Source organism: Haplochromis burtoni, unplaced genomic scaffold (genome assembly GCF_018398535.1).
Source record: "Haplochromis burtoni strain Fernald_Lab_line unplaced genomic scaffold, NCSU_Asbu1 Contig_48, whole genome shotgun sequence".
NCBI classification, from domain to species: domain Eukaryota; kingdom Metazoa; phylum Chordata; class Actinopteri; order Cichliformes; family Cichlidae; genus Haplochromis; species Haplochromis burtoni.
Window position 1 is genome coordinate 994,357 of NW_024582409.1, and position 26,059 is coordinate 1,020,415.

The 26,059-nt window shown below is 41.3% G+C and overlaps 2 protein-coding genes across 7 annotated transcripts in view; both read right to left on the reverse strand.

Annotated features, from left to right (window-relative positions):
• Positions 1 to 44: 44 nt before the first annotated feature.
• fam237a (family with sequence similarity 237 member A) lies at positions 45 to 7,603 on the reverse strand. Of its 2 annotated transcripts, XM_014333315.2 has the most exons (4): positions 7,017 to 7,603; positions 2,561 to 2,927; positions 2,196 to 2,263; positions 45 to 1,153 (listed from the first exon to the last, which is right to left on the reverse strand). In XM_014333315.2, the coding sequence occupies exons 1-4, from the start codon at positions 7,083 to 7,085 to the stop codon at positions 1,100 to 1,102; spliced, it is 558 nt and encodes a 185-aa protein (XP_014188801.2). In that variant the 5' UTR covers positions 7,086 to 7,603; the 3' UTR covers positions 45 to 1,099. The 2 variants fall into 2 exon arrangements, with proteins under 2 accessions (XP_014188801.2, XP_042076339.1); XM_042220405.1 differs by having other exon boundaries at positions 45 to 2,263.
• Positions 7,604 to 7,835: 232 nt separating this feature from the next.
• Positions 7,836 to 26,059, reverse strand: part of LOC102305050 (disintegrin and metalloproteinase domain-containing protein 23) — a 23,210-nt gene continuing 4,986 nt past the window's right edge. Inside the window, exons 5-26 of one of the 5 annotated variants that reach the window (XM_005921443.3) lie at positions 25,365 to 25,447; positions 25,151 to 25,214; positions 23,955 to 24,027; positions 23,436 to 23,506; positions 23,194 to 23,259; positions 22,933 to 23,001; positions 20,963 to 21,129; positions 20,698 to 20,782; positions 20,516 to 20,603; positions 19,363 to 19,414; positions 18,464 to 18,563; positions 18,313 to 18,384; positions 18,134 to 18,220; positions 17,962 to 18,042; positions 17,795 to 17,845; positions 17,650 to 17,713; positions 17,454 to 17,559; positions 15,334 to 15,453; positions 14,912 to 15,080; positions 13,211 to 13,322; positions 11,837 to 11,927; positions 7,836 to 9,706 (exon numbers count right to left, since the gene is read on the reverse strand). In XM_005921443.3, coding sequence (XP_005921505.1) covers positions 9,661 to 9,706; positions 11,837 to 11,927; positions 13,211 to 13,322; positions 14,912 to 15,080; positions 15,334 to 15,453; positions 17,454 to 17,559; positions 17,650 to 17,713; positions 17,795 to 17,845; positions 17,962 to 18,042; positions 18,134 to 18,220; positions 18,313 to 18,384; positions 18,464 to 18,563; positions 19,363 to 19,414; positions 20,516 to 20,603; positions 20,698 to 20,782; positions 20,963 to 21,129; positions 22,933 to 23,001; positions 23,194 to 23,259; positions 23,436 to 23,506; positions 23,955 to 24,027; positions 25,151 to 25,214; positions 25,365 to 25,447 — 1,917 coding nt within the window. In that variant the 3' untranslated portion in view covers positions 7,836 to 9,660. The other 4 variants (XM_005921444.3, XM_005921445.3, XM_005921446.3 and 1 more) reach the window with 4 other exon arrangements.

The window sequence follows — 26,059 nt, forward strand, 5'->3', positions numbered from 1 at the left end:
ATAAAGTCTGTAGACTAATCAAAGAAAAGTGCTCACTCCTGTTTACTTTCAAAATATTATGATCACTGAAACATCAAACTCTGCCTTGTGTCTGCCAACAGGATTTCTTTTATACCCATAAAAGACAAATCTGTGTTGCTTTCATCGTTCATTTCCTAATGAATTCTCTGGAAAAATGTAGTTTTGAAGTCCATTTTTTGTTACAGAAGCTCACCCAAAGCACTTTACAGGCATACTCAATTTAGGCCTCCAGTAATCCAATTACACATAATAAGACTCAGACATACGATGATTCAGATGAGTTGTGTTTACTTGGTCCTTAAGACAACTCTAAAACAGTGGCTCTCTTCAAACCCAAACTAGTTGTCTAATGGCAGAAACATTCTCACTCCCATGTTCCAGCTGCTTATTCTACATGTCCTCCATTTCACCTGGCAGAAAAACCTCAGATCAAATTAGTGAGCAGTTTGAGTTTGGAGGAAATTTTGCTTAAATGTAGATCAAATCGCATTTCTTGTGAAGTTAGAGTCTGACAGCCAGGTTTTATTTGCTGACTGATTTATTTTGACATTCAGGGAATTACAGCTCACAGCAGTGAAAAAGCATTTCTGCCTAAAATGAACAATCGGGCACTACTATTCTGATGAAAAGACAGCCCAAACATTATAACAAAATCACAACTCTTGATATGAACAGTACATCAGGCAAGATTCAAATCTTAATTCAAAATAATAATTTTAATAATAATTAAAAATTAAAACTGCATAATCATAGCGGCATGATTTGAGATTGATAAAAACAAGCTGTAGTCATTAAAAGGCTGTGGGGTAAAATTTTATGTTGCCAAATTTTTTTCGCTTTGAAGTGTTGGATAACAAAGCTCAGTGTCCTAAAAGTAACGAGGTCTCACCTCCATTCATGTTTACATAAACCAGATCCTATAAGTAAAAGTCACTTTAAGAAAAATCGAGTTTTTCTTCTGGGAAAGAATGTTTATAAAAAGCTATCTACTTTGAATTATCCTTAATCTTTTCTAGTAGTTGTGCGTTTTATTTTGGCTCTGTCTTCAGGGTCTTGATTTGCCCTCTACGTCTCACTCTCACATGGAGCCACGCGTGGGACTTTGCTCCTGAGCGGTTGAATCTGAAGGATTCTGAAGGAAGGGGGAAAAAAAGACAGAAAAAATGCTAAGCATGTTACAAAATTCATGGGGCAGTAGATGCTTGTATCAAAAGTCAATTGCATTAAAAAAATAGACATTTAAGTCAAAAAGCATTGGTTTAAAGCTTTCAGTGCAAGAGATGCAGTAACTATGGCACTTTGGCTCCACATTTGACGCTTCACTAAACAGCTAAAATGAAACAACAGAGAAAAGCCTGCAGTGAGAAGAGTGATAATGGGGTCCTGTGACTGACCAGAAAGCTAAAAAGAGAGGAAAGCAGAGACCAGGCAGCCACAGGGAGCCGTTGTAGTGAACCGAGTAGGGAATGGGTGTGTAAAGCTTTGCAAAGGTTGAATCCCAGCTACAGTCAGATGCAGGAGCTGCAACAAGGTATAAAGATGCCCAGATGGTTAGGAAAGGATAAATCCAGTTGATTTTTATAAAGGAGAAATTAATCGGGATTAGCAACGATTGTTATGTCCTAAGACTAGGGTTGCCAACCGTCCCTTGAAAAACGGGATTGTTCCGTATTTAGAAACAAAAGTATTGAGCTGAAAAAGGGATGCACTTTGTCAAATGGTTAAAAAAATAATTTCACACAAAAACAAGAGCTAAAAAATTCCCCACACTGGGAAAGGTGAAGACAATCGGGTCGCCCAGCCCTGGCCATGAGGTGTCCCTTATTTATTTTTCAGGGAGTTGGCAACCCTACCCAAGACACTTCCCCCCAGGATGATTCCCAGGTTTCTTGCCATCCCAGCTGGCACCACCACCACCTCATTGTTAGTGACCTGTTCTCTGTGAGAGGACACTTACTCAGCTCTTTCCAGGGTAGAAATCTAATGTTCATTTCTCCCTTTAAGTTTCACCCTGTGCTGTCGGTGTATGACAACTTTAAGTAGAAAAAGACACCTCGTGTGAAGGAAGAGTCCCAGTGAAACAGACTTCAACACAGCAGAGCTGCTATCCAACAGGTTCCAGACGCTGTGGATGTTATTACAGTCAGCATCCCCACTGTGAAGCTTCCGATTACCTGTGTGGTTTTCTCCTGCTCAACAACAAAGCTCTGGTTGTCTGTACCACAGTTGTCTCCCCCATCATCTATTAAGAGAACATGTAAGCGAGTCTCACTGATGCAGGGGAGAAGAGGTTTGACAGAATTCATATGTCGACATTTACTGAATGAAGGAAAGGTGTACAGCCACACCTAATCAATTATAAATGCACGAGGAGCATTTTAAGGAATGAAAAACTACATTTGATAACTGCAGGTGAGTCGTGGAATTTAATCTTCAATTCTCCAGTATAAATACAATTTAATATTAATTTTTCTTTTATTGTAAAGAAACTAAATGATCATTTGTCTTTGCAAGGAGAAGTGTGTGGTTGAGTACTCACTGTCAGTAATGAGGGACTGGACAGCAGTTATGTGTCGACGGCCCAGCCCATGACTCCTGGACACAATGCAATTTAGATAGATGTCCCAGAAGACTTGGGCCAGGTCCCAGAACAGTGCAGTGTGTTTGCTGTTGTTTGAAGCCCTGAGTGACTCCATGAGGTCCCAGAAGGCAGGCACTGTGTCAGCAATCCTCGGAGAGCGCATCTCCAGCAGCAGAGCCGAGGACGCCTCCCAGCATTGCGGATTGCCCCGATGGGCCTTCAGGGGGTCCACCTGACCTGGCTTCTGACCTTGCAGTGGCACGGCGCACATACAGGTCAGTATGAGCACTGTGGCTATGCCCATGTTATTTAGCACCAGGACCATCTGCAAAAGAGCACAGAGCAGCTTTTGTATTAGATTGGAGGTTTTGCATATTTAAAATATTAAGAGCAGTCATAAACACTTTCGCACAGCATATTTGAATATGCTACATTTGCAAGTGTTCAAGCTTTACTTTGACCATTTGTTTTTCTGGCAAATAAAAATGTACTTTTTGGGTTTATTATTCATTTTGCACTCCTCAGATCTTCAAATAAATTAAAAACAAAAGAAAAAACTGGAAACCATTACAATATTGTACTTAAAGCCTTGGTATTCAGCCCAGCTTTAGCAATAGGTGTTGATGGGGGTTTAATAAATATCCGTTTGGTCTTAACTGACGCCAACGCTTCCCTCCTTTTTATGCAGTGTTAGACGAACGCTTGTCATGTTTATTGACATTTCTTAATATTAAACTTGGTTCATTTCCAGTCTTTGCTAAATTTTTCACTATGGCTTGCATTCTTTGTCGCTTTCAAATCTTTGGCATCAGAAGAAAAACTGCAGCTGGCTCTTTTAAAATAAAAGGAATGAATAATTAAGCGAATTGTGATGACAGTCTGCTTTTAGCTCAGCTGCAGTGGAAGAGGAAGTTTAGAGAGCAGTGCAGTTGACACACTAGTGAAGTCTCACCTTTATTCAGTAGCATGCTGGAACCTGTGAGGACGAACACCTGCAGCTGTTGCATGTCATACTGAAATTTTGTTTAGAGAAAGCATTACCTGAAAACCTGCTGTGCACAGTTTGTGTTGTCCAGTGTGTTTCCTAGAAAATAAAGTCAGTAGTGCTGAAGCTTTAGATTTAGGTAGACTCATGGGCAGAGGAGTCGTTTGCTGCCAAACTATTGGAGAATGAATTTTAATTTTTGTAAAACAGCACTGACAGAACCTAACTAAGAAGTGCTTTTAATACTCAAGAAGCAGAAATCTGGTTGAGATTTTCTTTCAAAATGTATCATTGGTGCAACTAACTTTGTGTACCCCAGTACTTTTCCTCAATCGACTCATACGACTCATATGACACAAAATACTGAAAATGTTAATAATTCCTCGTTTGAGTGATCCCATACATTTTTACATAATATTCTAACTACAGTAAGCAACAAAATATAAATGTGTAGAAACAAGACTTTTTAAAAAAAAATTTACATACATTTTTTAGAAGGAATTAAATAAAGCTTTATGTTTATTAATCAATTAGCTTTAGAATAATTGTCTGTTGAGTGATATGCATGTACACGGAGTGGAAAAAAGGTTACTAAAGAAAATCCAATCTAGTTTGTGGCTTCAGTAAAGAAAAAAAAAGTTTTTTAAAATCATTACACAAAGACAGATTAGCCGTTTTAGATATTTTTAACAATAATCATTTATCCAGAAAAACAAGTACAGAATAGCTTTAGTGAAGTATAACTTAAGGTGATACATATGATTTAAAAAAAAAAATCCACACTTTAAATGCCACGTTCATGCCGCTTGTGATGGAGGCATTACGAGAACCTTTTTCTGTAGTATTTAAGATGCGATAACTGAAACTAAAGCCTTATTAGCTCCCATTATATTTTTCCCTATTCAGTTTTAAAGATCAGCTCTCCAAATCCAAACACTAGGCCTAGAAAGGTCTTGCTCTGCCTAAAAATCCAAACCTAAATAAATTATTGTTAAATAAAATATTGTACTTACCACTTAAAGCCTTGGTAGTCAGCCCAGCTTAAGCGTTGATGTGGGTTTGGTAAATATCAGGTTGGTCTTAAGTGACGTTAGTGCCTCCCTCCTTTGCGTGCAGCGTTAGTCTAACGCTTGTCACAATTATCAATCACCTTTTTTCTAAGCATCATTTCTGCAGATGAACAGTGGCAGTTTAATATTAAACAATTCTGAAATTATCAATTCTCTTGATCACATTCAGGGAAGCATGGGAGCTTAATTTAGAAATATTTGCTATCGTTTATTGCATAGTTACATAGTAATGTGGTTATTTGGCTGATGACTGTTGCTGTATATACAAAATGTGTAAGAACTACAAAAGGAAACTGCTGAAATGCAATTTAAAAAGGCAAGACATTATAATTCAGTGGGAGGTTATTGATGTTTAATGTGCATGTACTGCAACGGAAAGGACATTTATAATGATTCTGCACCCTGATGCTGGTTATGTGGAGACAGAAGCTACTAACTCATCATAATACTTGAGTTAACTGTCTAATGTTAGTTTTTTAAAAACCAAGCAATTTTAGTACAAGAATGTTCAGGGGAAGTTGCAGTTTACTTCCTGTCCACCTGCTGCAGACTGACCACACTTCAAAGATTTAATATATTTTGCTTACTGCACAAGTTTAGTTCAAACTAAGAAGAAAACATGAGCAACCAGATCTCAGAAACTTTGCAGCTTCTGCCAACTGTGAAAAACTTGAAGACCAGTCATCAAGAGTGGTGAACGAGTTACGTTTCTATGCTTTTACTGAAATGTCACAAGCATACCTGATCTCAAATGCAATTACTTTCACAGTGAGAAGCCAACACTAAATGTCCTGGGTGGGTTTCTTACTCATTCATCCTTTTCATGATGTAAAGAAGTAGACTTTACAACAGTTTTACTGCAAAGGCTAAATTATAACTTTTAAACAAATACCATTTTCATATTCATACAAGAAATGTATTGTTAGGATACTTCTACACAGGAAGAGATGCAGCGGAGTGAAAATCATCATCATTATGAGAAATTACGTGAATCATGAATACTTCTACAAACCGGCAGGGAACATTTGAGTGACTGCATGTTCGACATTATGGTATACACACCGGGGTCCCTCAAGGGGACGGTGTGGTCTCCCAGCAATATGGATCCAGGCACAAAAATCCCAAGATTCAGACTCTAGTTCACTCACTTTCAAACATTTCATTTCTCTAATGGAACCACAAGGGACTGCACTCAGTAAAGGATTTATTCATCAACAAGGTTTTTCCCACATACCGGCAACTGCAAGAAAAATTTGACTTGCACAGTAATGACTTTTTCAAATACTTACAGATCAGAAGCTTTGTAGGGAGGCTTTTTCCATCTTTTCCAGATCGGCCCCCAGACTCTGCCTTAGATAACTTATTTCAGTTTGATCCACTCAAGAAAGGACTAATAACAAAAATTCACAACGCATTGTCACAACTGGATGGAATTATCACACTTGACTATCTGAGAGAGGCCTGGCAGTGTGACCTTGGTACGAGAATTCCAGACAATCAATGGACAAAAGCCCAGGAAAATGTACACTCTTCCTCTGTTTGCATTCGTCATGGACTCTTACAGTTTAAAGTGCTACATAGACTCCATGTATCAAAGTTGAAACTGTCAAAAATGTTCCCCAATGTAAACTCGTCCTGCGAAAGATGTAAACAGCAACCTGCTTCACTGGCGCATATGTTTTGGAATTGTCCCTGTATAGCAACATATTGGAATAATGTCTTTCATATCTTGTCTAAAATTCTTAAAAAAAAAACTTAAGCCAGACCCAATCTGTGCTTTATTTGGAGTAAAGCCGGTTGTTGTAGACCTATCAGCCACCCAAAATAATGTGATACGTTTTGTGATGCTGCTGGCACGCCGTTTGATTCTACTAAATTGGAAACAAAAGGTGCCTCCTACCACATCAGCGTTAATACAAGATGTATTGAGACACTTGCAGCTGGAAAGAATTAAACTCCTACTAAAGGGGAGGTTGGAGGAATTCCATTCAACCTGGCAACCTTTTATAGATCTCTTCAATACTGTACAGATATAAATGATCACTGAGCCTCATTGGTAGTTCGATAAATAGCATCCTCTGTCCAACGTTCCTTCGTTGTTGTTTTTTTTGTTTTGTTTTGTTTTGACTTTAATTCTTATTGTATATATGTAATCATTTATATTTGAATCTTAGTTGCCTTTATGATAAAGAACACTGGAAAACCAAATAAAGAGATTTGAGAGAAAGAAAAAAAATACACTTTATGGTTGATGACAGGCTCATGTTAGGTTTGCATTGTTTTGTATTAATCACTTTTGTCACTTGAGTTTCCTGTCAAAGTCCTTCCCAGATTAATAAAAAAACAGATTCATGTCTACCTGAGCTTGACGCATGACAAACAGACGACCTGACGACGATGATGAACAAAGGGACCCTAACACAAACATACGCAGGCTGTAATGAGGGAATGTGCAACAGGAGGGAAACACAGCTGGACCTAATTTGACATAACGAGATAGGGAGGAAACAAACTGAATGCACTAATGCAGGACTATCAAAATAAAACAGGGAGCAAGACAAATACTGAGACGAGGACGAAGAAAAAACGTGCAACACAGCGAAAGCACAGTGACAGAAAGCTAAAGCCTAGAATCTATAAATATAACACAAGTCCACACAATACGAGAACCAAAACCATGAATGACACAAAATAAAGGAATGTTAGAAAAATCCCAAAACACATGAACACTAGGTCACGGATCCAGTGCCATGACAGTGACAGCATGGGGCAGAATGGAGTTTCTTTGCATTGGTGTTAGTTATTGACCCCATAGTCCCCCCCTGCATTTCAAATGGTTTGTTCCACCTCCTCAAAGTTGCTCTTAAATAACACCAATCACACAATCAGGAGCTGCTAGCAGTTCATTGAGGATTTAAAACAGGGGTCCCCAATCCCAGTCCACGAGGGCCGGTGTCCCTGCAGGTTTTAGATCTCACCCTGGGTCAACACACCTGAATCACATGATTAGTTCATTACTAGGCCTCTGGAGAACTTCAAGACATGTTTAGAAGGTAATTTATCCATTCAAATCAGCTGTGATGGATCAAGGACACATCTAAAACCTGCAGGGACGCCGGTCCTCGTGGACTGGGATTGGGGACACCTGATTTAAAAGAAAAGAAGACAAATGCTTGGATAAAATTTGTCCGTAGTTTATTAATCAGTCCAACTGTACATAATGCAGTGAGAGAGGGACACCAGACAATGATTAACATGGAGGATTACAACGATGCCAGTGCTATGGCAGCACCTGGAATACACCAACAATCAGCTGGACTGGAAATGATAGCCCTGCACAAGGAAACTGTTCAGGCCTCGATATGTACAGGCACCATACAGAGTGTGTGTGTGTGTGTATAAGTGTGTATGTGTGTGTGTGTGTGTGATTAAAAATATCTGTCTGGATGAAAAACACACAAAAATGATTTTCAGTTCCATAAATGTAAAAGGGTGCTCTCTCTCTTATCCTCTGAAATACTAATTCAGTTATTTTGATGATTTCTTTACTTGTCCATCCACAGGTTGAGTACACTGAAGCGAAATGAAAGGAGACATAGGAGTGGCCAAATACAAAAGATTAGCTGATTAGCAGAGGTTGTTTTTTTTTTTCCTTTTGTAAAACCATGTCTACACCGATATCACTATTACCCATACTTTTGTGCAATATCTTTCTTTGCATAGTAAATAAAAGTTAAATGTTTTTTATTGTTGACATGCACCTATCTTTTGTAGCATATTTTCCTTGCAGATTTTGGGGACTCCCATATAGAATTATAAGCCCACTATAGTGATTTGCATGCAGCATTACCTGTAGAGCTGAACTTGATTTCTACTAAGAGTTTATGAGAGCAAAAAGGCTTAAGCCAGTATAGTGGGTGTTGATGAGGACTGTTAAGTGAGACCTGGCCGGACACGTGAGCGCCTGCATGGACAGACTTCATGCCCTCAGCATGAGAGGCACCACTGGCTGCAGACAGAGGGGAAAGTGCTCCGTGTGCAACAACATCCACATGTTCGGGTGATTGGTTCTTTGGCTTTTGAGTCAGTGTTGAAGATACTTCAAAAACAGGGGGCTAAATCGGATCACAGTCTGAATCTCTCCGGAAATGACGCGCTTCTCCTCGACACCACAGCTTTCTCTCTCTGTCCTCAAATCTGACTTTAGATTTTCTTCTCTAACCATTTTGGCCCAAATCCTAGTCTCAGTTTGTTTGTTTTTTATTTTAATAACATTACCAAAAACACCCGCTATACAAGATGTTAAGATAAAAAACAAAAGCATTTGATGTCCTTGGAAAATATGCTGTCAATTCCAACCCTGAACTCCTTAAATATGTACAGTGGTGTGTGCATGTGTGTATGTGTGTGTGTGCGCATTCACTACATGGCCTGCATTGCCCTTATAGGTCCTCACATGAAGTTCTGCTTCAACAGGAGCTTCAACAGGCTTGTCACTGGGTTTGGTTTTTAATGAGGCTCTCTCCTGCGCTTTTTTTCTCCTCTTTCTGTGTTTTCTTTTTTCTTCTTTTTTATTTTTGCAGTATATTCATAGCTTTGGTAGCCATGCAGAGCCCCGCAGAGAAGGCTCTTCATGCCGGGCGCGGGCGGGTTGGGTGGGGGTCGGGCGGGCCAGCAAGCAGCAGGTTTTGTTTCGATTTTATTCATGCCAGGTGAGAGAGTGGTGTGGATTCCGCCTGAACGCCTGTGCACTGGCACTAAAGGATGGAAAGAGGAGCTCTGTCACTCTGGAGATCAGGGTGGAGGGGCGTGGGTGAGGTGTAGTTGAAAAAGGCTGCATTTATAATGTCACTACGATGGAAATTTGTTAAAATGTCCACTATGTCTTTTTCAAGTAAATCTAATGCCAAAGAATCAGCAGCAGTAAGTGCAGTCCAGCTGTCAGGTAGCCAACTAAGGAAGCCTTGGAGCAGTCCCTGTGTGATTGCCATCTTCTCCTTGGGTTAAATGGCTGTGGCATTGGGGTCATACCGCCGTTTCTTCACATTTCTTGATGAGGAGATAAGAAAAAGAAGTCAGCATCTGCTATAATTATATATGCAACGGAGCTAGTGCAACCTGGACAAGCAACCACGCTCTCTTAAGGAAATGCTGTTAGTTGCAGTTTATTATGTAAGGCTGTGTGCAAAATCCCATACTTACGTACTTTTTAGTAGTAGTAGTAGTACTAGTAGTACGTGAGGATTGTTTGGTATAACACATTCTCAGTATGTATCCAATAGCATGCGAGGTACATACTATTTTGGGTAAGCGGGACAGTGAGCTGAAATCTAACATTGATAACTCTTGAACTTGAGTGTTTAAATACATGCTTTCACTCTGCTGTTAATAAAATTTCAGCAAAGGCACTGGAATGTATCCTAAGGTTTAAATCCTACTGTTTAAGTGATACATAGTATGGGATTTTAGACACAGTGTAAGTGTGCCTGATGAAAATGTTCCAAATGTGCACTTTTTGAGGGCTTCAGGATCAAACGCCGAGGACACTGAAGTGAGGACAGGCTGGTCCATGTTGGCCCGCTCAGCCTTGACTGCAAAGAGACAGTCAGAGGTATTTACAGTCACAAACCTGAGGTCTACAGTGTCAGCGATGAGAAAACATCACATCTGCTTTACAGTTTTTGTAGTACTGGCCAGATCTGAAATAAATAGCCTAAATATGTTTAATTTTTGAAATCAAAGAACAATCAAGTCTAAGCCATATTACATCATTTTTAAGGTGTTACGAATATAAATATACTCTGTTGCCTTCTTGCAGATGTGCTGATCGGCTCCTTCGTGCAACATCAGTTTACAAGGTGAAGTGTAGGAGACACGTGTCATTACCGGTATTGATGGGAAACACATTAGTTCCACTCAAAACAACCATCTGGGAGGAAAGAGCTAACATAACGTGTACTCTACAGCGGAGAGGAGGAAAGAGGAGACGAGCACAGAAATAACGATCACAGCGGCGGCAGCAGCAACAGTAACTACTACCACAACAGTGGGACAACAATGAGTACAACAACAGGAGTGATGCATAACCTCCCCGTACTGTGGCTTGCTGTGGGGCTTCTATCACTCTGTCATGCACCTGTTCCAATAGTCGGCCAGTTGAAGGTGGCACTATTGCTGTGCGTGGTTCATGCAGTGCAATGCGCCGTGTCTGTACCGGGTCTGCGAAGCAGGCAGCAATGGCAGCTGGTGTGGGCGGGTCCGAGAGTCCTGCTCTGCTCTATGGCGGAGCTCAGCCATCCAGGTGGGTGTGGCCAGCCATGGCACAAAGGCTGCAGACAACAAAAAGGTCCTGGCTTCTCTCTCTCTGTGTGTCTGTGTGTGTTGTTCTCATAACTCCATTTAAAGCCTCGGCCTCAAAGAGCGACGGAGTGAGAAAAAAACATCATGGAAGTGATGAGAGCACGACAACCCTCGGACCAAATTGCTCAGGGTTTGTCTCAGCCTTTGTGCAATGAACTGACCTCCTCCAAATCAACAAGTCAACATGCAGAAATGTTTGGTTTCTTATTCTATTTTCTTTCTTTTTTTTTTTTTTTTTGCTGTTTTAGTGACAACCATGATGCTATCTGGCATGCTTTAGTGGCTGTAGGACCATATTTATTATTTAGTCCTTAGGTCTGTTTAGATTAGGATGCGTAACACCCCTGTTGCTCAAGACAGCAGGCTAATCAGCGGTGGGTAGATTTCCTAGCCATAGAGTGACACTGAATGGCCTAGTTTAAGATTTTAAAGGGGAGTAATTTCTGTAATACAAGTACAAACAAACTTTTTTAACCACTTAGCTGTTTTAAAGTGTTCTGTCCCCTCTGTACTTTACTATGAAATGCATGTCAAACATTGAACTCTGCCCGTCTAATCAGTTTGAGGTTCTGCTACAGATGCACAGACACCCCCAGCGTTTCCCAAAGTCAAATTTACTCATACAGTATCAAACACCTGAACGCCTTCCACACCCATATGTGTTCTGCATGTCTCCTCGTCAGTGTGAGCCTAAGTGTAGTAAGTGTAACATGTCCACCCTGGGATGCTGTATTCTGTAGCAGGAGCTCAAACCCTGGTGTCTAGAAGCAGCAGGGATGCTAGAGTTAGAGCAGGAGAGGCATGCGGCGTGTTGCTTACTTAAAGCCCCATCCAGTCCCCCCCAGCACTATGGCAGCCACAAGGATGGCTCCGGCGATGGAGCCTATTATTAGATTGGTGGCACTAGGACCTGTAAAGGGTTATGGGGAAAAAGACATGAGTTCCTATACTCATTTACTGTATTAATAACATTTAGCTATACAATGATGATTTCACATGGAACAGAAAACATACCATAAGTATACTATTACAATAAAATGACTGAGTTTGAGAATGCATTTTTTTGCATGCTTTTCAACCCCCTTTTAGTGTTATAAAGAGAATGTAATCAAGCAAACGCCCTGGAAATATTTAAGTTTATCTGGTGTCAGTTGAGGTAGCGATTATCAGTGGTTTGTCTGTTAAGGTTGTGTAGACCCTGGGTATCCATCACTGTAAAGGTTTACAGGTGACATGTACGTGTGATCTGCAGGGTGAGCAGTACAAAATGTTTTAGGGGTCCCAGTCACCACACAGCCTACCACTGACTGACAAGCCAGGTCACTAACTGGACACTTCTCAGGACTGTTTTCATCTAAATGCCCCACATGCCCCAGAAAGGAGAGGATCACAGGAGCAACCACATAACGACTAAGAATAAGAGAAAGGAGAGGAAGTAGGGAGGGAAGAGGGAGGATGAAGAAAGAGGCTTGTAGTAATGGGGAACGACAGGAAGTGACAGGAGAAGGAGAGGAAGGAGGGAGGGAGGGAGGGGAGATCCATCAATCAATCACACGACACTGAAAACATCCAATCACATGACAATTATATGGTCATCACCAACACACAAGAAAACACAAAGCCACCGGGACGCACACACGGGCTCAGGCCGGCTCACGAGACCGCCCGCACACTGAGGCACCACTATGAGAGGAAGAGCTGTGAAAGGGTTAAAGATGCTTACTCTATTCCCCACCCTGTGCCTCCAAAAATCACCCCCAGGGCCAGAATGGTCCCTGCTACTGCCCCTATCAGCCTGTTAGTGGCCACGCTCACTGTGCAGAGGGGAAAAGGAGCATTATTACCACCCTGTCAAAAACAAATAGCAGGCTTCTGCTTCAGAGTCATGGATGAAGTGACCACTGCCCCGTAAGCCCCTCCCCCTGTGGTCAAAGCATCATCTTCAGAATCAGAGCAAACAAATCTTACACTGCTTTTACATTCTCCTACAATCAAAGCCTTTATGTTCCCCAGTAGACCTGTGAAACTCAGGAATGTGCGACTGACTCAGATCTAGCAGTGCGACTGAGAGCGACACTGTAATAACATTTACATTAAACATACGATCAATGTGAATCTGGGCTAAATTAAAAAAGGGTGGATATATTCATTTTTGGATGGCGGATGGCGGGAGTAGAAAGGTTGGAAACCGACCCTTGGGTTCTTCTTCTGGAGTGACATCGGGCTCTTTAGGCGGGTCAGGCATGCTACAGTCTGTCCCGGCCCAGGTGGTGTCACAGGTGCATGTGGCTTCATTGTTGCATACCTGTGCACAGCAGACATACAGAGGTAAACAGAATGAAAGATGGAGTTTTTTTAAATTCCCCTCAAGGAACTTTTTCTCTTCCATTTTCCCCCAACATTATACAAAAAAATCGGGCATAGGTTTTGACGTATGATAGAAAAAACACAATAGCTCTGTTTTATTCAGCTCCAGTAATCCAAGCTGGTGTGAGCATCACAGAAAAGCATCACAGCGAGAAAAGTGCAGGATGGTGTAAAAAATGTATTTAATTTAGGCAAGCTGGTTTTCGGCTGACTGGCTTACTGGGACTCTTGAAGAAAATCAATCAACCGACGTGTAATTTCCCAGGCAGCTATAGCCCCCTGAGGAGAACTCGCTTGGGAAAAAAACTTCTTTAAGAAACATCTTAAGCTTCATTTATAGCGCTGAACTAAATCCCTGAAGAACCTAACGCTGCAGTTAGTTAACGCTTTGCATTTATACTTGTGCACTGGTGTGTCTGCATTACTTCGTCGTCTCAAGTGAAACTCATCCAATCATGTTGGACTCTAAGATAATAAATATTGAACAATGGCTACATGGAACATTTTGAATTTGGAAAAATAGTAGCTACTGCATTAGTAATTAATAGCAAAATGCTATTATTGGAATCATAATCACATATTGTAACCATAGGAAGTTACATTTCTGGGAAGATGCATGTCTCAATGCAGTATAGAGCAAATCAAGCTATTATTATTGTTTTGTGTCTGTGTGTTTATTTTATCGTCAAAATAATATTTTCAAAAACAATTTGAGTTGCATTTAATTCAGGAAATATAAAGCATTGTATTTCCTGCAGAAAAGATTACGATTTTTGACTATTATGTATTTACATATTTTTAATTGTGGCAATTTCTACCACATCAGCTGAGAAATGATGCTGCACATGCCGGGCCACTCAGAAAGGAAGCACATTTAGAGTTTGAAAAGAGAGCTGGGATAGACTCGAGTACAACCCTGAATGACCCTGAATTGCATAAGCTGTTAAGAAAATGGATAGATGGATGAAGAGAAGTATTTTATTTATTTTTATTTAAATACAGAATTAAAAGAGCTTTATTCTGCAACCTCTTCTTAAAAAAATCTAAATAAAGCCAGTTTGGCTTACTGGTATAAGAGGTATTTGACATTTCCATAGAAGGGTAGAGGTTTTCCCCAGTTTCCAGTTTGTGTTGGCACCTGAATAAAGGATTGCCAGTTGCATATTTCCCTTAAGCTTGAGGCTTTTGTTTGACTTTTTCTACTGAGAAAAAGAAAATCAACAACCCTGGGCATTTGAAATGCAATGAGCCTCCTTATTTCTCCTCATCCCTCCAGAGTGAGATTTAATAAACAAAGAGCAAATACTGGTGTTTGCTGAACAGAAACTCTAAGTTAGAGCATAAACAGCCTTTATCCATGACTCAGTAAGCACCCTTTTCATCAAAGGTGTTGGAAACGTTCTGCAGCCCTTACAAATAAATACTACACGCAGTCCATGCTTGCTAATCTTCTAAAAATGAGTGAACACCCTCTCAATTTGCCAGTGAGCAAAGAGTAGGTGTAGGTAAGTGTGTACAAATACTCACCCCATGGCCCGAGCACACATGTCCGTTAGGTCCAATGGGGCAGGTGCTCATGTTAAGTGACTGGATGGGCAGACACTTGCGGTCAAGGCACATCATTGACGGCCCACAGGGAGTCCCATCCTCCACGTAGCCTAAATCAGTTTCATCATCCAAAAGGACGTGGGCACCCCTGAGGAGAAGGATGGAGTAGAGGTGAGGAGTGTTGAAGTCTCCCAAAAATAAAGCTACAGAAGAAACACTGCCTGTAGGCACCCATTTTAGAAAGAAATAGAAAAACTTCTAGTAACAGCTTGCGTTTTATGAGAAAATGGCCCATTGCGACACAAAAAATCCCCCAAATTTACTACAGTTTTTCTATTTATTTCCCACATGGGTAAAGAGCCCCCAGACCCCAGGCATTATATTAAAGTAAATGTGTTTACGTGCACTGTATGACGTTCCCTTGGTGGTTGAAGGAGGTGGGGGTACTGTCTCCTTTCATGCTCCCAATGCGAGGGACACGCCCGACATTGGTACACAAAAGGAAACCACAGAACACGTCACTGTAAAAGAGAGAGATAAGCAACCAAAAATGTGTACAGATAACACTCTTCCACCTGTCTAACAATGTAATGTTCACCTCTGCACCACCAATTACCAAAATGCACCAGAAAGCTCTATTAGTTTGGTTCAAAGCGACATCTGTAAAGATCTGAAACCTCGTACTGATAACTTTGATTTGATCTGTTACAGTCAATGTTTGGTCTTTAATATTAAGTGCAATTTTAAAGTCACACTGCTTACCTTTAAACATGTTTTACAAATACACTGCCTGGCCAAAAAGAAGTCGCCACCTGGATTTAACTAAGCTATTAAGTATAAGCCTTTCATTGGATAATTACTGCAGTGATTACTTAATGCAGCTGGCAACATGTCATTTAATTAACCCTAACTGATGCAGTGAACAAACAACCACATCACAAAACATTTCCCGTGATTGTGGAAAAGATTTTAGTTTGTTTCAGAAGGTTATTGGTCTGTTCTACTGTCACCTTTATATTGTTAGAGACCCCACAGAACTACAGAGAAACCCCAGCAATGAGACAACACCCTATGAGCAAGCACTTGGTGACAGTTGGAAGGAAAAAATCCCTTTTAACGGGAAGAAACCTCCAGTAGAAACCACAAGTAGGCCCACAAGAATGCGTGGGCGACTTGGATCCATGCCATGGGTGTGAGGGGAAAGTGAGAGCAGAGGGAGTCAGGACAAAAGGCACACTATGGGAGAGCTAGAATTTAAAATAAATTACTAATAATTAAATGCAATATCCTTCTATAAACACATGGAAACTGAAAAAGAAAATGAGTGAAGGACATGGGACTCTCCCAGCAGTCTAAGATTACTGCAGCATACCCAAGGAATGGTTCAGAATCACCTGATCCAGCCTTAACTATACGCTTTATCAAAAGGAAAGTTTTAAGCCTTCTGTTATCTCCAGCAAAGAAAAACTAAAACAAAAAAAGAAATGTCATTGTGTAAAACCTGGAAGGAGGAACGAGGTCATAAAAAGAGGTGGATGAAACGATGGACCCATCATGCCGAGCGCCTAGTGTACAAGCCTGCAGAGGCAATTTTACAATCTCCGGCTGCTTCAGTTGGTTCTACAGTGTCATGTGGCCTAAAATAAGGTCAGCTGACTACCTGAATATACTGAATGACCGGGTTTTTCCATAGTGGATGTTTTTCTTCCCTGATAGCACATTCATGTTCCAAGATAGCAATGCTACGATTTATCAGGCTCGGACTATGAATAAATGGTTCAAGGAGCATGAAACATCATTTTCACATGTGGGTTGGCCAACCCAGACTTAGCTGACTTTAACTGTTATTGGGAATATTGCCTTAATAGGAATGTGCCGGAGAAGACGTTCTGATTCCGCCGACATCAGTCTTGTTAAAAAATGAATGCCACTCTGGACGAGAATACATATTGTGAAACTGCATGAGCTTTTTGAAACGATGCCACTGCAAATGCGTGCTGTCATCGAAGCTAAAGGCAGTCCAGTTAAATATTTCAGGGTTCAGCTTTTTTTGGCTGGGCAGTGTAAACTGACTTGACTTTTACCACCACATCCCAGTTAAAGAGAAAAGCCAGGAAGACTGAAGACATGTGTGCTGAGGTGGTTTCCCTGGAATCTGTTTTTAGTAATTGATCTGATTGGTAAAAATACATTCCTGGCATTTGATGGCAATTATCCATTTTAAACAGGTCCTTTGGCGCCCTCTGTTGGATGGCTGTAAAACAACAACAACTGAGAAACCTGATGCTGAAATTCCACATAACAGGATTAACTTGTACAACATGTCTTTGGAATACCACAACAAAAATTTGGGGATCCTAAAGGATCTTGACAGTAAAACTTTCTCACCTATGCACAGCTGGCTGCTTGGTGCACAAAATGGGTGTAAATGTTGGCCGATCAGTTTAGAAAAGTTCAAAATATGCTTTCAGGCACTTTATTATTCAATGAATGTGCGACAGTGTTATTATTTTGTGCTCACTGTTTGCTACACTGGATCCATTTTTCTCCATCTTTTCCACAGTTGCCCTTCTCTGTCCCCTCCGTGTTCAGCTTCTCATAGCAGAACTTCTCCGAGCCTCCAGCCTCTAAAACAAAAAGAGGGGCGATGAGCTGCACGCTGCCTCTCCCTGTGCAGAACCTGTGCTCAAATTAACCCGAGAAGCATTAAACCTTACTTGATCCCCAGATGTATTTACACTGGTTCTCTCTGGTCTTACACTCTCCACTGTAACAGCGACCCTTTAGATAGAGATTAATAAAAAATCAGAAAACTTTGAGCACATGTTGGCATTCATATTTTTGTAAATACCCATTTCTTACCTGGTTTACCTGGCAGATGTAACCATCTTGTTTATGAAGGTTTGGCGGGCACTGTAAAAATCACAAAGAGAACAACCTTTCTTTTTTAACAGCCAAATTTGTGTTCAACGTGCAAAAAAAATGAACTAATTAAAGCTATTTAAAGCTAAATAAACCCTAAGCTCAACCTGTCCCGAGTCCCCAGAGCAGGTCTCTGAGATGTCACAGTCGTTCACAGCATAGCGGCAGCTGTAACCTCGTGGGTAGAACTGGCAAGAAAAGGAGAATAAAACAGCGTTGGATTTCAGAAATCAACTACTAGTTTTTCAGAGCTTTAAAAAGAAAGAACCAAGCTTGTACCAAGCATGTTTTATTGCAGCATGGTCCATCGCTGCAGTGTGCCCCATTGGCGAGGGAGCACTTCTTGCAGCATTCCTTTTGGCAGTCCTGAAAACAAAGGGAAACGAGCTTCAAGCATCTGAACAAAGAGAAGATGGCAAATGGGCGTGCGTGACGTGGTGAAGTAAAAAGACCCTCACTGTTCTCAGTCCGCAGTCGCACTCCTCTCCCAGTTCTACAAATCCATTCCCACAATTTGCTGCCTCGAACAGCTGTCAGGAGAGGACAAGACGGTGTAAAAGGAGCACGTGTGCGTAAAAGTTTGACATGTTGAGAGAAGGGGCGACTAACCTTGGTTGGCCTGTTGAACAAACAAGAACCTCCACCTTTCAGGAGGAACTCCTTGTAGTCTGAGATGCTGCATTTGGAGAATTTTTGTGGGTGTTGGACTCTGCAGAGAGAAGACAATGATATTTATAAGTTTGTCCAACCAAACAGGATACAGTCAAAAAAATATGCCTAAAATGTTGACTTCAAGTAATCTGAATGCATGCAAATTTGCCAAAAGTGAATTTTCATTAGATATCTCAAATTTTCAGCTTACTGACTAAAACGTATCACTACGTTTAAAATCTTGAAATAATAACCTGAAATTTTGACCAATGGAAGTGTGTTTATGTTCTCAGTTGCAAGTTTCAAGTTAAATTGAATACAACATGATTTAAATTGTGGTGTCAAATAGAGGCGTGTAGAATGATAAAGCTGGGTATGCTTCTGGTCACTGACAAGTCACTATCGTAACAGCATGCTTTGTCCCTCAGTTTTTGAGTCAGAGCCACTTTTGCTCATCCTGTCCAGTTTCAAAACAACAAGATGGTGATGGCACAATCCTCTCTAGGAACATAACTAACCAATGGGGGACACCCTGGTGACTACAGCTACCTTTTATATACCCAATCCTACTTTAGCTAAAAGAGTTGCTTATTATTCACAAAACAGCATGCCGAAATTACAGTAGGTGCAACTTATTCATTTTCTTACTTGTGTACTGACTGACTAGGTGGTTAAAAACTGTGTAACTGTATTAAACAGTCGCTCAGAGTTAGTTAATAACAAGCAACAAGGAAAAAAGCTGAACGAGTACTGATTACTACATTACTGAGTGCACACAAACGAGCATTTTGTAATTGCTCCGCCATGTGAATGAATGACTGTGTATGCGTGTTTCTCGGGGGTATGTTGGATCTTACCCAGTATCCTCCATTATGCAGCCAGCCCACTGGCTAGTACAGCCGCATTCCTCTGCAAAACAGGGCAGAAAGAGTAGAAACACCAGAGAAAGAGGAACGGACAGAGTAAGAAAAGATAGCATCCACAACTTTCATTTTAAATAAAGAGTAGACAAAGTAAGCATGTTAGCATAATTTTTTTTTTTTGTTGTAATTTCAAAGAAAAGCAGTCTTAATCTGTGGATTTAACTCCTGATATCCAGCTTTCTGCTGAATAATGAAGAATCCTTTCACTTTATTTTACACTGACATTCTCCTTGGCAGCTTTGGGGCCACAAATAGACTTTTGCTGATGGCTAGCATTTTTTCCATCTTGTAGTTTCTAACCTGGCAGCTGCCTCATTAAGCATGGCGATCTCAAATCTGATGGCATAAATTCTTTCTCAAACGGACATTTTCTGGTCTACTTTTCTCAAATACAGTCAGTCCACCGACGGTGACTTCTGGCAACAGGGTTGCAAAGAGACTTTTTTGTTTTAGAGGAGGCCTGTGAATGACATCTAAAATATCAGTCAAGACTTTCAAAAAAATGCATTGTATCCTGTATTTAAACAGTTAAATGCCAATAGTAACAGAATAGTGAAATGTGAAAGTTCACTTAACACAAAACACTTCCTTCTTAGACATAAAGAGTTGAGAGCAGAAGTATTTGTGGTGCTCAAAGTACTTAAAATACAATTTCGAGAAAGAAAAACACCTACATTTCTGCTACTTCTCCAATTTCCAGATGTGAGGTTACATCCAGTTAGCAGTCTTAAATAAAGTGCATTTAAACACCTGCCTTCAAAACATTTTCTCTACTTTACAAACAACTTTAGCCGTGCAGCAAAAGCATTTCAGTTTTGTGTGTATGTCTGTTTTAAGAGTGAAAAATGTTCCCATCCTGACCTTAATTCAAGCAAAGCTGGATAATGTTAGAGAGGCATCTGAAACCAGTGTAGGGATCACAGGGTCTTCAATAAAACACCAAATGTATCATAACTGACAGGTGCATTTTTGAGACCGCTACATAAAAACTGTTATTTACTATGTGCCATGAACTTTGTGACTTTAGCCTGCCATGCCTATCGTGCTTATAGCAGCTGTGTGTTAAGAAAAAGTGTTTCATGTTTACTTCTCTTGGATGCCGGATCCCACTGGATGCCCAAGTTCTGTGCCAGGCTCTGGGAAAGAGACACTACCATGGACGAGGTGGTGCCGTACTGTTGGCACAACAGTGACAACATATTATTCACCGCATGATCACACTGCGATACGTCCACAGAGCAATGCTGGATGTGTGACAGTAAATCTGACCTCATTGACGCCTACTCCACGGCTCACAGAACACATGCCTCCAAAGTACGCAGTGCTGCTTCTGCGGTAGTGGAAGGTGGCGTTTCTGCAAGAATGATGGAGATGAAGAATAAGACGGAAGATATAAATAGCACAAAGCAGGTAAGAACACAGCAGTGCTGCTTTAGTTACAGGCAGGCAAACAAAGCGTACTTCCATCAGAGCAAAACCAGAACAACAGAGACCATCCCAAACGATCTGTTCAGCCCCCGAAGGGTGAACTTACGAGAGTAGCTGCACAGAATCGGCATGGTGCTTGATGCTTTGCTGCCGGTACTTGGAGAAATCACGCAGCAGTTCCAGCGGCTTCACACTTATGGGGATGTGATCCCTGTCTGTCCAAATCTCCACAGCAACAAGCACCACACGTGTATGGAGTTGCTCTTTGAAGATCTGCCGTCGGAAGCAATGAATGGAAGCAGTAAAGGAAAAAAAACACAACAAAACGTGTGAGATAGAGGCAGAGAGTGACAGCAAAGGAAGCGGAGGACGGATGTAGAATAATGGGAGCGGGGAGGAATACAGGGGAGTGTTTACACACATACAAAGAACACAGACAGACAAGGATAACACTGATGTTTAGCCATGATGTTTGCCCGTTATTTTTGGAGTTTTGAATTCTTAGTTATCTATCTGAGTTTGGGTGTCTGGTTTGCTTTCTCTGTTATTCTAGTGTTTGAAGTTTTGATTCTTATCTGTGGCATGATGAGTTTTGGATTCCTGATTTGATCCTTTGCAGTATTACTGAAGCTATGTTTCTTATGCTCAGATAAAATGAAAACAGAAGCCTGTTCTAGTCAAATGTGTACGTTTTTTATGCTTCCTTGTATTCCAGTTGCTGTCTTGAGGTATTGTAGCTCAAGACTAACCAGAGTGAGTTTCTTGTCTGTGTTTAGTATTTATCTTTTGAGTTATTTCCTGTTTTACTCTGTCAGTTGTCTCTTGTGTTTTGCTTTGACTTTTACTTCCTCCCCTGTGATTATCTTGTACCTTCACCCATGTTTCATTTCTCTCCTGCTCCCAGTTTGCCCTCAGGTTGTTTATATACACTCACTACAAACTGCATTTAAATGTTTAATTCTCCGGGCATAGATTCAACTAGATGCTGGAAACATTCCTCAGCAAATCTGGTCGATATTGATGTGACAGCCTCCCTCAGTTGTTGCAGATTTGTCAGCTGCACAATAATGATGTGACTCTTCCATTGCATCCCAAACGTGCCAAAGTTTTAGCAGCACTGTCACTTAAATAACCCGTTTCCCCATTCTGACAGTCAATGTAAGTTTCCGCAGGTCATCTTGACACCTCTACATGCCTCCATACACTGAGTTGCTGCCATGTAATTGGCCGATTCAATGGTTGGGCTAATGAGCAGCTATTGAACAGCTGTACCTAACAAAGTGTCTAGTAACTGTATACTGCCTTTCTTCCAATTAGTCTTTGTCTTCCCTGGATGTGTGCTTGCTGTTTACCCCGGTTCTCTGTGGTTTCCTTGTTTTAGTTATTGATCTACGATGTCAACAAAATAAAAGGTTTGCTTTGCATTATTTTGTCTGCCTGGAGTCGTGCATTTTAGTCCTGTGACAGTCCTGTGACAAGGTTTACCATTGTAGTTTAAGCATCAAATGCAAATTAGACACGAGGGTGAATGAAATGTTAAACATTTTGCAGATAGTGAGCACTGAACAAAATCAAATCTTATCCAGCTTGTGATGCCAGAGAAGTCATGTGCTAGACCGCAGGTGTCGAACTCCATACCTCGAGGGCCGGTGTCCTGCAGGTTTCAGATGTGCCGTTGATCCAACACAGCTGATTTAAATGTCTAAATTACCTCCTCAACATGTCTGGAAGTTCTCCAGAGGCCTGGTAATGAACTAGTCATGTGATTCAGTTGTGTTGACCCAGGGTGAGATCTAAAACCTGCAGAACTCCAGGCCTCAAGGGCCGGCCCTTGAGGCCTGGAATTCGACACCCCTGGGCTAGACTGTCAGTATGTTGGTGCTGATTTGGTGATAATAGTAGCTGAGTGAAGTTAGACCTGCTGATGGCAAAACATTAAAAGTCAACTGTTATTAAGTACAGTAGGAGACGTTGCCAGACTTCTAGTAGGTCTTCTACAGATGATATTCTAAAAGAGGTTTCCAAAAAAAGCACACACTCCAGTTTGCTCAAAGGATAAGTAAAAAGCTTACTCACACTATCCACAAGATTAACTACTGACTTGGCAAAGTTCCTCGTGTGCTGCTTGTTCCTGTGTCGTTTAAACTGCAAACAGAAAGGGGGAGGGGAAAATAGCACACAGTGATGTACAGTGTGTAACGTTCGGTGACGCTTGCTGCTCCCTCTTCTGGGAGGGAGTCGGCCCAGGTCTGGAATATTAAAGAGTATCCTTTTGTCCATGATAAAATACCAGCCACATAGCATCAAATGAGGAAAAAAGGAGAGATTTTTACGCACCATACTGTGGTCACTGACAATCATGACTTCTAAATACTTCATCTCCTCAAATACGCTGCGAGGCATCTGCAAAACAAAACAACAATGACCAGGCAGCTTCAAGTGTATAATTTGGAGTATCACCACAGGTCTAACCTTGTAAACGTCTGTGGGTGTTTTTATTGTAAACTGTGAAACGCAGCCGGGGTGAGTGCACTAAAGTCATTGCATTACTTCAGAGAGAGGTGAGATCAGAGACTTACTGCTCGCTTTTTCCTGCGCCTCAGCCAGGACAGTTCATCCAGCTCGGAGAAGAGCTGCTCCTCCTCTTCCTCTGCAAATAAGCGCAAGGAAAGAGTGACACTTCTACAGACTCAAGTGTTTACATCCCTGTAGCCTTGTTTTGAAAGAAATCAGTTATGCATGTGACATTTTCCCAGAAATTTCCACAGCGTGTCTCAAAATTTCCTATGAAATGCAAAAAGACGAGTGAAGACAGGGAACTTGGCAAAACGGCAGCGAGGCAAGTGCTTGTGATCCAAGGAAAGTGATATACATTTGGTCCATTTGGCAACTATAACACTAAAATCCAATCCAGTTTGTTTTAAAGGTCTCTTCTGGGGTGACAGCCTATCTGGACCTTCCTGTCCTTGCTTTGTGTCTGAAGACAGGGATGATAATGTCAGGTTTAGGAAGTCAAAAGAGGTGTGGTGCTGGTCAGAGGGGAAGGACTGATAAAGACAGTTATGTGAAAAGGCTAATGACAAGCATCGAAACCTTACCCTGCTCCACTGAATCATCATCCCACAAAGAAGAGGCTGCTCTTCTTAGTTTGTGAGGCCTAGCAGCTGTATCCTGTAGGAGTCAGGCAAACAAATCGGTGAGAAAAAAAAGGGAGGGTGACTTGTACAAGCAGGCAGAGCAAATGAAAAAAATAAGTTTAAACACATAATTTATCAAGGATTTACAAAAGTAAATGCAGGACTAAATAATTACACAAATAAAAATGTTTGGCGCTGAATGCCTGCTGCACATCTTTTCTGACGTTTAGCTGCTGTTATGTATCAGAGTGAGTACTCTTGAGTTGCTGATTTCAAGAGCACGAGGTGTTCCAGTTTTATAAAGAACAAGAGCACTTATGTTTGCATGTAAAGGGGGGGAAACTATTTTTCCCACCAGCAATGCAGTCAAATCCACTTGTAGTAGCAGGAAAAGGAACATTTCTAGCAGTGCACGAACATGTAGACCGTCAATGCTAGAAAACAGATACTGCGCAATCAAAAGCATGTCCGACAGATTATTACAACAAGAAGAAAGTGCTGGCAATCGCTAAACATCCCAGCACTCGTGATTTTTTTGGCCACAGATTCCCATTAGCACCTAAAGTTCCTCTTTCTCTATAACTATGATATAATTATGACTATTGGTCAGAGGGCCCGGTGGCACCAGTGTCCGGCATCCTCGCCTCTGTCAGTGCGCCCCAGGGCAGCTGTGGCTACAATGTAGCTTACCATCACTAGTGTGTGAATGTGTGTGTGAATGGGTGGATGACTGAATGTAGTGTGAAGCGCTTTAGGGTCCTTAGGGACTAAGTAAAGCGCTATACAAATACAGGCCATTTACCATAACAGGAAGAACTGGTGTGGGCCAGAGCCATCACTGAATAGTCATCCAGGACTAGAAAACCACCCTAACCTTAACCAGCTTTCTACTATGGCTTGACAAATAGGAATTATGATGATTAACATACAATAAAAATGCAGATTATTTGTCTTTTGCTATAGCCATATGTAAAAAAAACATAAGGTCATGTTAATCCCATGTAGGAAATTGCCGTTTCCTTTGAAAACAGGATGATCCTGGTAGGATATCCTTGCCTGAGAACAAAAAGGAGCAACAGCATAAAACATGTGTTTCCATCCAAGGCGAGGATGTTTGTTTGATCGCAGTGTGCGTGTCTGCTAAAGGAATAACTTACACTTGAATGATTCTGTTGTAAGGGCTCAATTAGATACACATGGACTCCATCGTCAAACATCCCACTGCCAGGCAGAGGGAGAATAAAAGGGAGAGACACACCAGTCAATACCGAGTCAATAGGAGCTAAGCAGCAGAGATGAGTACATCCAGAGATATTCTGAGCGCGGCGAGGATTTCACAAAAAAAAAAAAAAAAATCTGATGTTCACTTACTGCAAACCGTTACAGGTAGATAAGGCTGCGTGGGAGTTATCGTTCCCTCTCACCTGGCCGTGGTAGTAACAGTGCTCACCGCCCTGAGAGAAGAAGACACAGTACTAAGGCAGCATCAGCGCTAGCATAATGCACAGAGTTGTGTGTACACCGTCGTGGCGCTGTGTAAAGCTGTCAGTGTGTTTGAATTTTCCAGCAGTCCTAAAAGGGTAACAGCTTGTGTCACAGATGTCAGTTTTGGCTTATTTGCAGCTCACTCCTGCAGGGGGGCTCAATCTATGCTTGTTAAAAGGGGAAGTTAATACACTGCAAGGTGGGTGCCGACACTGTTTGTGACTCAGCCCTCAGACCCCGGGTGAGCGCAGGACCCTGTTTCCCTCTGTCTCTCTCTTTTCCTCTCCCTCACACACTTCACCCATCCCGTCCTGCACTGATACTGCAGAGTGCTTTCTCTCCCTCATCATGTGACCAGAGCTCCAGCAGGAGGCTGCAGGGGAGCAAAACCCTGCTGATTCAGCTACAGCATGCCCAACCCAGCTCTCTGCCTGAATCAGCAGCAGGAGAAAACAGCTCTCATTTCCATCTCACTAGCTTATATCCTCATCTATCTATCTATCTATCTATCTATCTATCTATCTATCTATCTATCTATCTATCTATCTATCTATCTATCTATCTATCTATCTATCTATCTA

Excerpts from the sequence above, each read along its gene's own strand:
- fam237a (XM_042220405.1), bottom strand. The coding sequence starts at position 7,085 with ATGTTTGTGTTAGGGTCCCTTTGTTCATCATCGTCGTCAGGTCGTCTG. Across the intron at positions 2,928-7,016 it reads TTGTCATGCGTCAAGCTCAG|ATGGTCCTGGTGCTAAATAA; the intron begins GTAGACATGAAT and ends GCTCTTTTGCAG. Across the intron at positions 2,264-2,560 it reads CCAGTCCCTCATTACTGACA|ATGATGGGGGAGACAACTGT; the intron begins GTGAGTACTCAA and ends TTCTCTTAATAG.